We start from the raw sequence: 14,956 nt of genomic DNA on the forward strand, positions 1-14,956 counted from the left end.
AGATCAAATTACGTATAGAAGTATCTCAGAAATCGGTAGACAGATGTTCAAAAAATTTCCTGAAAATTAGTGATTCCCCAGGGGAAATTTGGCAATGCCTGAAGGTTCATACGGCGTTTTTTCGTAGTGCGGCAGAGCTGTCGGGGAGGGATCACCTCAATTTTCTTTCACGAGAGTCGTGGTCTGAAATTGTGCGAGGTATCTTGCCACTGTGCCTCGCGTCTACGGCACACAACTCGTTGCTTGGCTGGCATTAGCGCGTAACTACATTGAGGCGCATGAGCCCGGAAAAGCATTGAGTTACACGGACAACAGGGTTCATCGCGCGGTGCGGTCACGCTCTTATATCGAAAGAACGACAAACTGAACGAGATAGCCGAGGCGAAAAGCAACAGGTGGATATTAGACTCGATATCGGTGCATCCTCACGATGCCATATCGCATTGGCGCGTGGTCACTAGTTCGCCCTCAAATAGATGTGTATCCATCAATGGACCACTAGACAAGGTACGAATTTAAGCATTCTGATACATGTATCCTAACCAGAATTTCACGTAGAACACGATTCGCGCAACGGAAATTACTGAAACCAACTCATAACGGACACATTAACATTTTTATTTCACATTGGTTACGAGGAATTTAAACTGCCCGCTCACAAGAAACTCAAAGGTCTACGTGAGTCAAATCACGCACTACAACGGTTTCAGCAAGCTTCTCAATCGAGTAATGTTCATTTCCCACCATGTGTTGTTCAAACTATTAGCAATTTGCTATAGCTGAGCCAAAGCGTCAAGATTGAGGTTGCCAGATTTTTATATTGCAAAGACTGTCATGATAACGTTTAGCGCGCGATGCAAATCACGTAGAGCATTGAGTTTTCATGAGCGGGTGGTTTGAATTCACGCATCAAGAATCATTAAATATCTTCGTAAGGAGTTACTTTCGGTAATTTTCGCTGTGCGCATCGTGTTTTACGTGAAATTTTGGTGAAGAAACACGTATCAGAATGCTGAAATTCGTACCTTGTCTAGTGGTCCATTGTGGAACTTGTGTTGAAATAGTTATCTTCGTAGCGCCTCACACGCATTTTGCCTTTAACAATCATTCAAGTGCATATTAAGGCAGTCCGGTCGGTTTTGCATTGCCAAGATTGTTTTGGCCGCAATATGCTATTACTAAATTTTTTATAATTACAAATCAATGAGTCTGAAAGATTAGAAGTGTCTTCTTAAGATTCAAATCATGTAAATGTTTTCCCGTCCAGCACAAATAGAATTAGTTGCATACTTGTTTCCAAAAGATGTTTTCCTAAGTTTAGTTGGTAGCTTAGTTCAATACCAAAGCTTTGATGAGCCCTCTTGAAATCTGTCCCTGTCTAACATAACACAAATGGTTCCATACCTCTCATCATTCATGAACTAATTGATCTAGGTATACGTTCGTTCATATTGAGTAATCAATACGATACTTTTCATGGTTGCAATGAGCAGTGGTGCAATAAAAAAAAACTATTCTATGGGGGAGGGAGGGTTCGATTTACGAGTTACGATTTCTCATGTAGAAGCCAGAGGTAAAAAACTCTTGGAAATCACTAAAAATGACATTTTTGGGGGAACATTTTTCGCTTCCTTAGACTAGGCCACTAACAATGAGGAAAACTCGTGATTTCGGAATGATTCTTCATCATTCAATCGGCATTTTTATAAGGTCAGCATTGAGTGGATTATTCGCAATTACAGGCAAAAAATCCAACAGGAAGATAAAAAGAACGAAGGAAGAAGTGTAAACCCTGAAGATCGTTGAAGGATAAGCATATTGCATTCTGAGGTTTTTTTAAGGAGGGGGGGGGGGTGAGGAGACATTTCTCTTTATTTTTTTATTTAAATGACCGTTTTTAACCAAAAGGGGGTATATCAGTCATCGATGACAAATCAAAGGAAAATTTGCCGTAGCCAAACAACTTTTCTTGCAATGGAAATGAATTTTTTTCAACCGAAAAATCCTTTCTCGACAATTGCATTTTTCTCACCGTTACGATAGATTGAAATTAAAGTATGTAAATCAGTTTTAGAAAGGAATTGGACGGCAACATCGCAATAGAAGGATCGTTACAATATCAAAAATATCCCATTTTCCGATGCTTGTTGGCTCACAGCCGATATTCCTTCGCCGTGTCTCTACGCCCCTTTTAATTGATTTATGTTTCATTCCTTCAGGTTTTAATCGATCGTCCATTAATGAGTTTAAGCGTAACTCGACCGATAAATAGGTGGCCATTATGATCGAGTGATTAAAATTGCTTCCGGATGCGAGATTAAACGCCTTTTGTATCGGATTCAGCTCCCGGAGTCGCTGAATAGTTTTGCCCCGAGCTAATGGGTTGCGGGAGTTTAAAACGAGGTTTTCTCTTTGATGAAAAAAAGTGTGGCTAAATATTCCGCCGTGCTAAGGAAAAACGCCGTACGAACCCTCAGGCGTTGCCAAACTTCCTTCGATAAGCCGCGAATTCTCTGGAAAATTTATGAATATTTTCCTCTCAATTTTTCAGATGATTTAGTTCGAAATTTTACCTAAATATCCTGAAAATTTGAAGGAAAAATATATTGATAACTTTCTGAAAAATGATCATTTTATCGAAGGAAATTTGGCAACTCTTGAATGTTCATACGACGTTCTTCCTTAGCGAGGTAGTGAAAGACGCAGGAAACGAGGCTACAAACGACATCGAGCAGGAAAAGAGGCTACAACTCTCCTGCTTTGCTCATAACGCCGCCCTTTTGACGTAAAGGCGTAGCTTTATCTCCTTGTGAGCCCTGTTCTCCGTGTACCTCTATGACTTCCGAGGCTCATGTGGAAATAGATACTCGCACTTACGTCACAGGAGCGACGATAATCGATCACCAATGTTCTCGTGTGAAGAGGAACCAGTGGTGAGGCGCGAGTCAAGCTATCGATATGATTCTTTTGGAAGCTATGACAAAGGAACGATTATTAAGGTGTCCGTTTCAGAGGCGGATCCGGCAATTTGGCAACATCGGATTACCTCCATTTAAACCTATGCTAAAGAATCGATTCTTGTCGGAGCACCTGGTCCTCCCGAGAATCGATACATTTCTATAGGTTTAAACGGAAAAAAGACAATGTTGCCAATGTTGCGTTGCGAATACTTTGATAATCGGTCCTTATCCATAGGTTAAAATGGCAAATCTATCAAATTATAGGAAATCTCGACTCGTTATCGGCAGATCATCGGATGGAAACTTGAACGTTGCCACCTTTCTGTTCGGTAATATGTTATTTATTCGATAAGATTTAAATATTTTTCTTTGAACAACTCGAAAATTTCCTTTACAGGCAATAATTTTCTACTGATCTGGGTGTTTCCTTGGAAATTTTAAAACCATTTAGTGCGATACACCCAAAAAATTAAATAAATAACGAAATAAATAAATTTAATTAAGTTTCGCTTAAGTTTGCACACACAAACATAATAAATAAATAATGAAATGAAAATTATTAAAGGGAATTTAGCAACAGTTGAATGTCCTCTCGGGTTTTTACCTGAACACGGCAGAATAGATCAGTGGGATGGGATCTCTCCAAAAAGAATCTAGTTGCATAATTAAACACTTTTACTTTGTGTTAACGCGCAATTGAACGCATTTTTATTTTATTCAAATGAGAATTTCTCTGGGTAGGTTTTCCATTACACTTCATTTCAAATGCATCGATACAGAACAAATGGCCTCGGTTATTCTCGTTTCGAAGTGCTCAGAGCGGATGCGTTGATTAATAGACCGTATTCGATAACGGTTCGATGTACCGTCTGGTTCAAAACAATAGAACGTAACCTCAAACCAAACTGTAACGATTTAAGTTGGAAAAGCTGAAAATGAGAAATTTCCTGACGATTTCACTTTGCATTGGCATTTGGTACTCAAAAGAATAAAAAATCTGTTACAAAAGACCCGTTCTCTCAGATTTCTGAATTTACTTTTGAGGCTAGGTTTATGTTTTGAACCAATCGATATCGATACAATCTCACCCGTTTGATGTATCGAATACGATCTATTTAAATCGAGCTCCTCAATAACGCAAACCAGCATATAGACGGTGTAAGTCCCCAAACACTTATCTTGGTTTGCGACTTTGCAGACTCCTTGTCATACTTTATTTTTTAAATGGAAAACTACATAACGGCAATTCTCTAAAGTTTCCGTAATTATCCTTCTCTGTGCGACGAGAACCCTGTGAAAACTTCATGGAATGGTATTGATTTATTCTCCATCAGAAGAAAAAATCGGAACAGAGATTTTCAAACACCACAAACAAGACATGTGGTACCGGACCTACATTGTCCGTTTGTCGCAGGCAATTAGTTAAATCAGGCATTTAATAAAATGCCTTGGCAGATGGTCAAATTTCGACGGTTTACGAAACAGTGTAAATTTATGACAGAGGTCTCCCGAGTTCTCAGTATCTTGATAGGAATAAATCACCAACTCAATGAAATCTCATCGTTCTTTTCTTTTCAAATGCTCCTCTTGTACTAAATAGTTAAGTTTAAAAATTATGTTTTTTACGGCACGGTGCAACTTTCAAGAAAAATGTTCTTTTGGGAACAAAAAATCGTGTAAAATACCTCTCTATGTTGTAGTTTTGTACAGAAAATTCTTTCTCACACAAGCAAAACGTCTGTAATTGAGAATAAAATCAGAATTTTATTTGAGTAAGTATAAATACTCGACTATTTGCCGCGGCATTTGACTATTTGCCGAGGCATTCGACTATTTGCCTGCAACAAATAAATGATTTTCACAGCCCCTTCCCTGTATTTGAATTAAACTCGATAATTAGTGTCTATTTATCGATTTATATCGACCCAAACTCGTATCAACCCTCGCAAATTATATCTATCGGAATAAATCGATACTCATCAAATATTCAATATCCGGTGTGACGTAACGACCAATAACGTCTTCACCGATATCATCCCCGGAATCGTAGAATCCGAAGCCGGAGGACAATGAAGGGATGAAATGATGCTGGAGCACCAAGATGGCGTCATTGCGACTGGATCTCCAGGTCCGGCCGTAAAAAAGGGGTCGTAAAAACTTTGACGATGGATAATTTATAAAAACAATACTGCATCAATCGAGGGGCTCCTCGATGGAGTGATCTGCCGTGCTAAGGAAGAACGCCGTATGAGCCTTAAGATGTTGCCGAATTTCCTTCGATAAAAACTGAAATTCTGGAAAAATTGTAAATATTATTTTCCAAAATTTTCAGACAATTTTGTACGCCATTTAATCTAAAATATCTGAAAATTTCAAGGGAAAGTATGCTTAAATTGCGTCACAAATACGTGTTTTATCGAGGGAAATTTGGCAACTCTCGAATGTTCATACGGCGTTCTTCCTTAACACGGCAGTGATGGCTCAATGAGAATGCTGTCATGATAAGGAAAAACGCTGTACAAACCATCAGGCTTTGCCAAATTTCCCTCGACAAATCACAAACTTTCAGAAAAATTTGTGAATATATATCGTCCGATTTTTCAAAGGATTTCGTTCGTAATTCGATCTGAAAAGTCTGAAAATTTCGAGGAAAAATATTTGTAGCTTTCTGAAAAATGATGATTTTCAGATAGGAAATTTGGCAACATTCAAATGCTTGTAAGGCGTTTTTACTTGGCACGGCAGAATGGCTGTCAGATGAGTAAGGCAAAGCGGCTCCGTCATTATTCGCGATTCGACGCGACGGTTCCGACAGGGAATTATCAGACCGTGAACTCGATAAAAATCCAAACGAAGTGGACCTATATTTATGGTATAAGGAACTATGTTACGCTCAAACACTATGCACATAGTTTCTTTTAGCATAAATATTTCCAATTCAGATGCAGACCAAGAATAAAGTTTTGAGAGAATGAATCTGGTAGCGTCGGACGAGAAAATTTCATTCAACGAATTTTCCATTTCTTGACGAACGCTCCACTCAGTAAGGGAAAATAACCAACATTTTGTGTCAATATAGGAAGTAAGATTCAGAGTAGCCCAAGCATGCGGTAAATGCTTTTTGATTAGATTTTCTTTGGGTTTTACAAACCAAATCTTTGGTTTGGAAATTTGCAACATTTTTAAAAATAAGGCGCAAGTGACTACGATCGAACCTCGATCTTATTTGTGGTAGCCAAACGAGCCACACAGTGACGAAAAACCCAAAAATTTGTGTTAATATGGGAAGTACGAGTATTATAACACGAAATTTTGCGTGAATTCTTTATAATCAGGGGTAAATTGGTCTAAAAACTTCTAAGGTGTCACAGTGGATGGTCCTCTGTTGCAAGAACAAAACTTGAGAAGAAATGCGAGGCACTGCAAAATACCGTTAGGCTAAACCGGGTTGGATGTATTCTATGAGATAACTTTGAGATAAAACTGGGTTTGAAAATCTGACACGAAGTTCTCGACAGTTGAAGCTTTCAGCATTTTTTCATCTAAATTTTCGATAATTTGCAGTGCCGTGGCGTGCTTTGCGATACATCGATTGATCTGCCATTCAAACCTACGGAAAATGATCGATAAACAGGGTGTTCGCAACGAACACCTTAATAATCGATTCTTTACCATAGCTTCAAATGGGGAAATATCGATAATCGACCATTCACGCCTCTCCACTGATAATTTGATGGAGCTCAGTCAAGGCGAGCACCAAGGAGAGTAAACTGACGCTAAAAGCGAAGTGAACACTGAACAGTGATAGTAGGCGCGAATTTAGCAACTCATTATCATTTCAGTGCCGGTGTAAAATCGGCTCCGTTTGTTTGGTTCCACGTCTTGGCGAATCTTCGGGGATTCGCTCAGCTCTTGCGGGAGCATTTACATTTCTGGGTGCCCATCGATTTGCCCCGATTCAAGCGTGAAAAGCCCCTGCAAAGCTCTTCGCAAGGGTTGTCAGCTCGCAGAATATCTAACACCACTTTGTGGACGATCAATTTTATACAAAATGCATATCGATGGCGAGGGAACAAAATCGCCGATTTGTAAATTGACGATTTTGCAGGACTAAGAAACAACGTCAACATTTTTGTAAATTTGAGGTTAGATTTGCAATTTGTTTTATACATCACAGCGTCATTACAGCACTAATGCCAAATCGGATAAAATTAAACGCGTCAGCTTATCTTCGCAGAGATACTGTGTGGACAGTAGGACCTACAGAGACCCTTATAGGAACCAGACTTTATGGAGGATTCTCAAGAATAGATTTTCATTTTCCTCAAAAATCAATTTCACCGGAAGAAAGGCAGCATTAAAATGCTAGATGGCATATTAACTTAGAACGGCTGTGTTATATCCGCACCTTAATCGATTGATTGAAGTTATTTAAACGCAACTGGACTGCATTCTGCAATTTGGAGCTAAAAATCCTGGCTTATCTAAAAAACGCATATGTGCATAGGGAAACTAATGGCACATACGTTGTTTTTAAACCGGGCCGGAATTTATAGTTCCTAATTGGATTGCATTTTGCAAAAAGGAACCACCAGCATTGCAATGATGCTAAGATTGTGCAACTTCTTCCTTTGCAATAAAATTGCGGAAATTGTGAAAAACTATGAAATTTAGATGGTAATTTTTGTCTTAAATTTACAGTTTTAATCGAGTAAAATAGAAACTATTAAGGGATAATCGGGTTCTTCCTCCAAGACAAAAGAAGTTGCACAATCTTAGCAACATTGCAATACCAGTGGTTCCTTTTTGCAAAATGCAATCCAATTGCAAAATGCAGTCCAACTGCGCAACGCTGCGTGCGACTGTGTCGCTCCGATTCGCGACCGTTACGAAAACTAATTGCGAATTCACTCGCGATGAAAATTTGCAATGGAAATGCTCGAAGGTGCTGGATTAGCCGTCAAAAAGGCGATCGCTGTTCCCGCGACTGACGTCTCATACGCGGTTACTTCTTTCCCTTCGTCCCTTCGCAATTCGAATAATTTACATTCGTTTGACACAATGCGAGGACGGATGCTACGTTCGCGGCTTGTTCTGATCGAACTAAAATTGAAAAGTTTGCAAACGGGATTAAATTTCGGCCTGCCTCGTATGCCATTCTATTGAATTTTCCAGGCCAGTTGATAAGAGCGTATGGTGCATCGAATATTAATGGCGAAACTGGAAAAACGCGTATCTTGGTTTATGCTGTGCTGCAAAGTACCACACAACAGAGAATTTGCAGGTGTCTGAAATTTGATGAATTCCTCGCATAAATGAACGCTATCAAGTGAGCTGAACACGAGGATACCCTTTGTTGATAAATTGAACGATGAGATCTGACAAAATAACCTAATCTGCTAAAATACATTTGTTTAAATGGGAAATGCCGCTAGATGGCGTCACTAGGCGGTGCATTTCCTCACTTTTAAATATATTTTTACTCCATTTCCCATTGCTGAAAAAATTATAAAAAATACTGCACGACCTCTCTGACTAGATCCATTGTGGGCCATGCCGCATCTAGTACCGAGCACATTCAACCATAAATATCATAAAAGAAAGTAATTGGTAAATATAAAGGACATTTTGACATTTCAGCAAAATAAAATTTACTTTGCATATCTCCCCACGCCGATGCGTAAAATCTCAGTCCAGATTCTGCGGCAACGGGGGTGAAGTCCGTCACAGCCATCGATTATCTGGATAATTGTTGCGGGTTGCATATGCAACCCCTGGAAATCGTTGGAATCTCATGGAAAATAAAATGTTACTTTCTATCTCTGCCAACGCATATGCACAAAATCTCAGTCGGGATCTGCAGCAACGGGGGTGAAGTCCGTCACATCCATCGATTTTCCCGATAATTGCCGCGGGTTGCATACGCAACCCCTGAAAATCGCCGGAATTCCATGGAAAATGAAATTTTACTCGCCCAAAATCTCAGTCGGGATCTGCAGCAACACTGTAAAAAAAACACATCGGATCTAGAGTCCAGACTCTTGAAAACATTGACAAGAAAAAGGACTCTTGATTCAATTAGATTTAAGCTTAAATCAAAAGGTAATCCGCTCAAATTAAGAGGCTTGGTTCTTGATTTAAGCTTAAATCTGATTGAATCAAGAGTTTTTTTTCTTGTCGATGTTTTTAAGAGTCTGGACTCTAGATCCAATGTGTTTTTTTTTTTTTTTTTTTTTTTTTTTTTTTTTTTGTTCCCAGAGAATGGAGGCGAAGTTCATCACAGTCATCTATTTTCCGGACAATTGTCGCGGGTTGCATACGCAGCCCCTGAAAATTGCCGTAGCCCACAGAAAATGAAATTTTACTTTCTATTTCTGCCAACGCGGATGCGTAAAACTAGAGTCCCTTTATACTGAGAGTCAAGACAACACCCCTCATGGAGTCACAAACGGGAATAAAGATTACAGAAATTGAACGTTTTTCGTAATCTTTGATCGGCTCATTCTTAAATTCCTTTCTCCGTTCCTTCTTTCATTCCGTTTGTTCCTTGTCGAACCCGAAATTCCTCGGTCCATTCCAGATTATAATCTTTGCAATTGGTGAAAATGTAATCTTTATTCCCGTTTGTGACACTATGAAGGCCTAAAATCTGGCTAACCAATCAGAAATGGATTCGCATTGTCTTGACTCTCAGTATAAAGGGACTCTACATAAAACCAGTCGGGGTCTGCGGCAACATGGCGGGGGCGAAGTCTGTCACTGCCAGGCTGGGCTTTGACGGCGGCTGCCCCGGACGGGGGCGAATCTCCCCGGAAACGTGGAGGGTCCTTTCCCGGCGCTGCCAGGAGCGTTTTCCGCGAAGCACTCGTCCCGGCGGGCGGAGCGCGGTCGGCGGCGGGCACGGACGACCGCGACCACTTGACCGACGGGGAATTAAGACCGGCTCGAATTAACTCCAATCCAAGGCGAATCGGGAGCGCGGACGTGCATCCAGGGGAAAAATTGGACATGGAAAGGAACTACCCGGATTTCACCCCCGCCCCACCCTCGACCCGAGATACGCCATGAGGAAAACCGAATGGATTTTTCCGGGCGTAAGGTTGAGGAATGGATCGCTGGACATCGGACAGGGTACAGGAGTATTCCTTTCCTTAACAGTGCCATGCTAAGGAAAAACGCCGCACAGTGAATCTAGTCAATTAGAGAGGTCGGACATGAAATGTTAGACTAGAGATCTAAAGTAAAATTTCATTTTCCATGGGATTCCGACGAGTTTCAGGGGTTGCGTATGCAACCAGCAACAATGGGTCACTAAACCGTGTACAAATTTTGACTTGCGAATACAGTTTTCTAAAGGAAAATGACGCATAGAACACAATGCGCACACTAAAAACGCGAACAAGTAACTCAAAAACCGAGAAATGCGCCGTTCAAATCGCTCAACTTTTACGCAAATTTAAAACACCCCGGTTTCGCGCCGCACCGAATGATGTCATCCGGCACCAATCAGAAGCGGGCACGGGTTTCCACGACGTCAATCAAATGTCTATCTACTCTTCGTATATGAGAACAATACTAAAGTCGAAATTATATCTTTTGAATTCAAAACTCGAATCTCATTCATATGTTAGCTGTAATAAACAAGCAACGATTCCACATTGAAATACGTTTTATTTTAACAAACATCAGAGGAAAATGAGAAAAGACTGCAATATGACAATCGCAGTACATCAACACCGCCAGTTTCCCGCCATTCGGGTGCGTTTGAAATGTCTTGCAGTTTTTAGATTTTTCAAAAGCGGTTTTCTCCGCGATTTCGGCTCCATAAAAATGCGGAAAAATCACCACGTTATCTACTCACATCGTACTCTCAGAATATCCAATAAAATAAACAAGGTTTAGTGACCCATTATCCGGGAAATCGATGGCTCTAGTGGATTTCACCCCCGTTGCGCATATCCCAACTGAAATTTTACGCACGCAAAAATGCATCGTCGGGGCCAGAGATGCAACGTAAAATTTTATTTTGCTGAAATGTTAAAATGTCCTTTATATTTACCGGTTACTTTCCTCTATGATATGTATGGTTTAATGTACTCTGTACTAGATGCGACACGGCCCCCGGTGGATCGAGTCAATCAGAGAGGTCGGACACGAAATTGTTGACTAAAACTACGAATTTTGATGTTTATTTCGTCACATTTTAAATTTCTAAGGATGCTGATAGCAGAAAATTGCACGAGAAAACCAATGGAACCACTCTCAGAACCTCAGAATTTTGTATAAATGGATTTATAAGCGTTTAAAGTTTCAAAAGTTTGTCCGACCTCTCCTATTGGCTCGATTCGCTGTGCCTGTGCGTAGTGTGAGCATTTTGCTGCTGCTAAATTTCCCCCTACAAAACATTTATTTTTGTGAAAAGTTATGCAGCTCATATCTGGAATTTTCAGATATTTTAGACTGAATCGTGAAAACATTTCCTGAAAAATTGGAAGATAAACAATTAGAATTTTCCCGGTGAATTTGTTTTTTAATGAAAGAAAGATGGCAACTTCTAAAAGCTCAAACGGTATTTTTCTTTCACGCCTCACGCCATCGCGCCTTCAATTTTGCAGATGTAACACGGACATCTGTCCAGCACGAATAGTTGTATCTCTGTGCCGTCATCAACGCGAGTCCTTTTCCTTGCTCTAACCCCATGTTGTGATGTTTCCGTTTGTCATATTTGTAGTGTTGCTTCAAGAGCTACGTGAGCAACACAGCCGAAAATAGGAGAGATGTAATCGGACTTCTTTCTTTTCACTCAAATTTGAGCAACATCCCATTGGTACGCATAGAGCAAAGCATTGCGACTCCACGCTTCGCACCACAGCGCCTTCAATTTCGGAGACGCAACACGGACATCCGTCGAGCACGAATAGTTGTATCTCTGCGCCGTCGTCGACGCGCACGTTCTTTAGAAAGGGATGAAAGCGCGTCAAAGGAAATTTTGCAACGCCGTAAGGCTCAAACGGCGTTTTTCCTCTGCATGGCAGACTAGTACCGCCATGGACTGATTTAAGGACTACGTCATTCGATATAATATCGAAACCTTGGTTCAAATGTATACTAACACAGAACTTTGTTTTTAATATTCGCGTCTTTTGCGCTACGGTGATGAAATGCGTCCAAGTGTTTCTTAAAATCGAAATTTCTCGTGTCGAATGAGTCTTTAATTGACTTATGACCGGTCAATGACTATATTTTAATAAATTAACGCGATTAATTCATGAAAAATTCGTACTTGAGGTCATGTTAAATTTTTTTTGTTTGAACAAAGACTTCGATATTATATCCAATGACGTAGTCACTAAATCTGTCTATCTCCTTCTACTTTTTTCATTTGAGGTGTCCAGAGGCGTATCCAGCAATTTGGCAACACCGGATCCCCTCCGTTCAAACCTTTGTTAAATAATCGATTCTTGTCAGGGCATCTGGCCCCAACAAGAATCGATACATTTCCATACGTTTAAATCGAGAAACACAATGTTGCCAATTTTCTGGATCCGCCAATGGTGGTGTCGCTGATTAGCGTTGTTTTCAAGTGTAACACTGACGTGACATGCATGGAGCTTGAGAGTGTACTTACGGGTGGTGTCATAGGGGATGCCGTTGAGCTCGCTAAAGCAGGGTTGGAGGGCGACAGAACCCGGGCGTGTCGGCGGCCAGCAGAGCAGCGAGTCCCACGTTCGTGGACAGAATTCGGGGCTCGTCAACCCTTTCTCCTTGTCCAAGTGAGCCTTTATCGTGCATTCCAACTCCAGCTCAAACTGGAAACGAAACAAGTTTACAAATATTTTGTCTGAAGTAAAGCCTCAACTGAGGACATACTAGGCTTCCAAATATCCGGAATTGAGGATCATTTTGAAAAATTGTTTAAATTGGACTGAGTTAAGAGCAGAAAGGAACCAACCCACATTTTGGAAAACATTGAATTATGAGTGGTTTTGAACTCAACCACTGCTCTACTATCTATCGCCAAAAATTCAAAGTTTTTGTTGGAGCAAATTCCGCAGAAATGGAACTTCAAGTTTAACGTTTACATTGAGTCTTATGCAGGAGCCAAAATTTAAACCTCTTTTTCTCGGTTCGATCCCGATGTGGCTTGGTTCCTTTCTGTTTAACTCCGTCCAATTCATTTTCATAATAAATGGGATACAAGACAAAATGAGGGGCTTGGAGGACAAAGTGTCGATTGTTCAAATACTCCTCCTCGTGAAATGTGTAAGCAAGACTTTCGAGTCACATAAAATTCGCTGTTTTTTTCACGAAAGAACGTAACTACATTTCATTGTTGCCAGATTTTTCCGTGAAAATTGCATTCTTACAGGGAGAGTTCTGAGAATTTCTGACTGGAAATGTCACAAAATTTTCCTCTTATCTCATGCAAAAACCAAACCAATTTTCGACGAAAATTATACAGGTTTATTCTCTTTTTAAAAAAAACGAATCGTATGAGTCAATTTTGCAACCTTGCAATTGGGTTACGCTGCTTGGTGCGGGGAACGACGAATTTCGCGACAGTAAAGGTAAATGTTCGCAAGTGATGTATGGGGTGGTAAACTGCCGTGCTAAGGAAGAACACCGTATGAACATTCGAGAGTTGCCAAATCGCCCCGGATAAAGTATTCATTTTTGAAGACAAATATGCGTATTTTTTCTTGAAATTTTCAGACATTTTAGATAAAATTGCGAACAGGATGTCTGAAAAAATTGAAGCAAAATATTCACGATTTTCCTAGTAAATTAGACTATAATTGAAGGAAATATGGCTTCGTCTGAATGATCATACGACGCTCTTCCTTAGCACGGCAGGAAGGTCGCGATCTTCCCGGAAAGGTATGGAGAGTCGCCTCGAGACTCCGGGAACCGCTCTGCACTACACCACTGTATATTTTAGCCTACCTCCGTAACGCTGCGCATTTCGTCGCTTGGCTGACACAAGGGCGTAACTACCCATTGAGATGAGCCCGGAATAGCATTGAATTATAAAAAGGACAGGGTTCAACGCAGAGTGTAGTTACGCCCTTATGTCAGGTAGGCGACGATTTCTCCGCTTTTCCACGAATCTGTGAAGGGAGGCGGATGCTGAAATGCTGTCGAGAACTTAATGCTTATGATCTAATGAAACACTGAGGATGAAAGGGATTCTTCGATTCGTAAACAGAATTGGTCCTTTTGCGTGGCGTGCTTTGCGATATATCGATTGATCTCTCATTTAAACCTATGGAAAAGGATTGATAAACAGAGTGTTCGCAACGAACCCCTTGATAATCGATTCTTCACTGCAGCTGCACATGACATCGATAGTAATCGATCATTCACGCCCCGCCACTGAACTGGGCGTATCTAAGCAATACAGTCATATCAGTGCTTCAGTGCAGCAAAATACTTACAAAGATCAACCTTCACGAAATAACGAATTGTTTGGGCAACTCGCAGCCCAATTGAGAATCCGCATGAGAAAATACATTTGTTATTTTTGAAAGCGCGTGATGAGCTGATCTAACAGTATTGTATAATCATTTTTTTAAGATTAGGCAGTTGGGAGAAGAGTAGATTCAACGGTTCGAGAAATAGCCTTGTGATGTCATATAGAGGTATTTTCCATTTGGATGCATGTATCGTAGCAGAACTTTCACCGATGTTCTTTGCGTATGTCTACAACATACTGTAATCTGTGCAATGAAATTAGACGGAGTAAAAATTCGGGAATTTTTTGGCGGACGGATGAATTGCAACGATACCTGGCTATTCGACCCTTGCTTAGCCAAAAATTGCTCGACAATTTTTTTGCTATGAATATTCGGACATGATGTCGTGTACTGTTTATTTTTAATCTTCATGATTTCACGAATTCTTTCAAAGACTTGGTCTTTGCTCGCGATGCCGGCAGACCGCTGGAAAGAACCCATTTCAGTTGCTCTATTATCACCCATTCCCCCAATTTTTGGTAT

The 14,956-nt window shown here is 40.5% G+C and overlaps 1 protein-coding gene across 3 annotated transcripts in view; it reads right to left on the minus strand.

Moving 5' to 3' along the window:
* LOC109030914 (diuretic hormone receptor) overlaps positions 1–14,956 on the minus strand; it is a 413,955-nt gene that overhangs the window by 169,477 nt on the left and 229,522 nt on the right. For all 3 annotated transcript variants that reach the window (XM_072300810.1, XM_019042141.2, XM_072300812.1), the window contains one exon: positions 12,589–12,769. In XM_072300810.1, coding sequence (XP_072156911.1) covers positions 12,589–12,769 — 181 coding nt within the window. The remainder of the gene's footprint in view (positions 1–12,588; positions 12,770–14,956) is intronic.

The sequence above is a fragment of the Bemisia tabaci genome, chromosome 5 (genome assembly GCF_918797505.1).
Source record: "Bemisia tabaci chromosome 5, PGI_BMITA_v3".
Classification (NCBI taxonomy): domain Eukaryota; kingdom Metazoa; phylum Arthropoda; class Insecta; order Hemiptera; family Aleyrodidae; genus Bemisia; species Bemisia tabaci.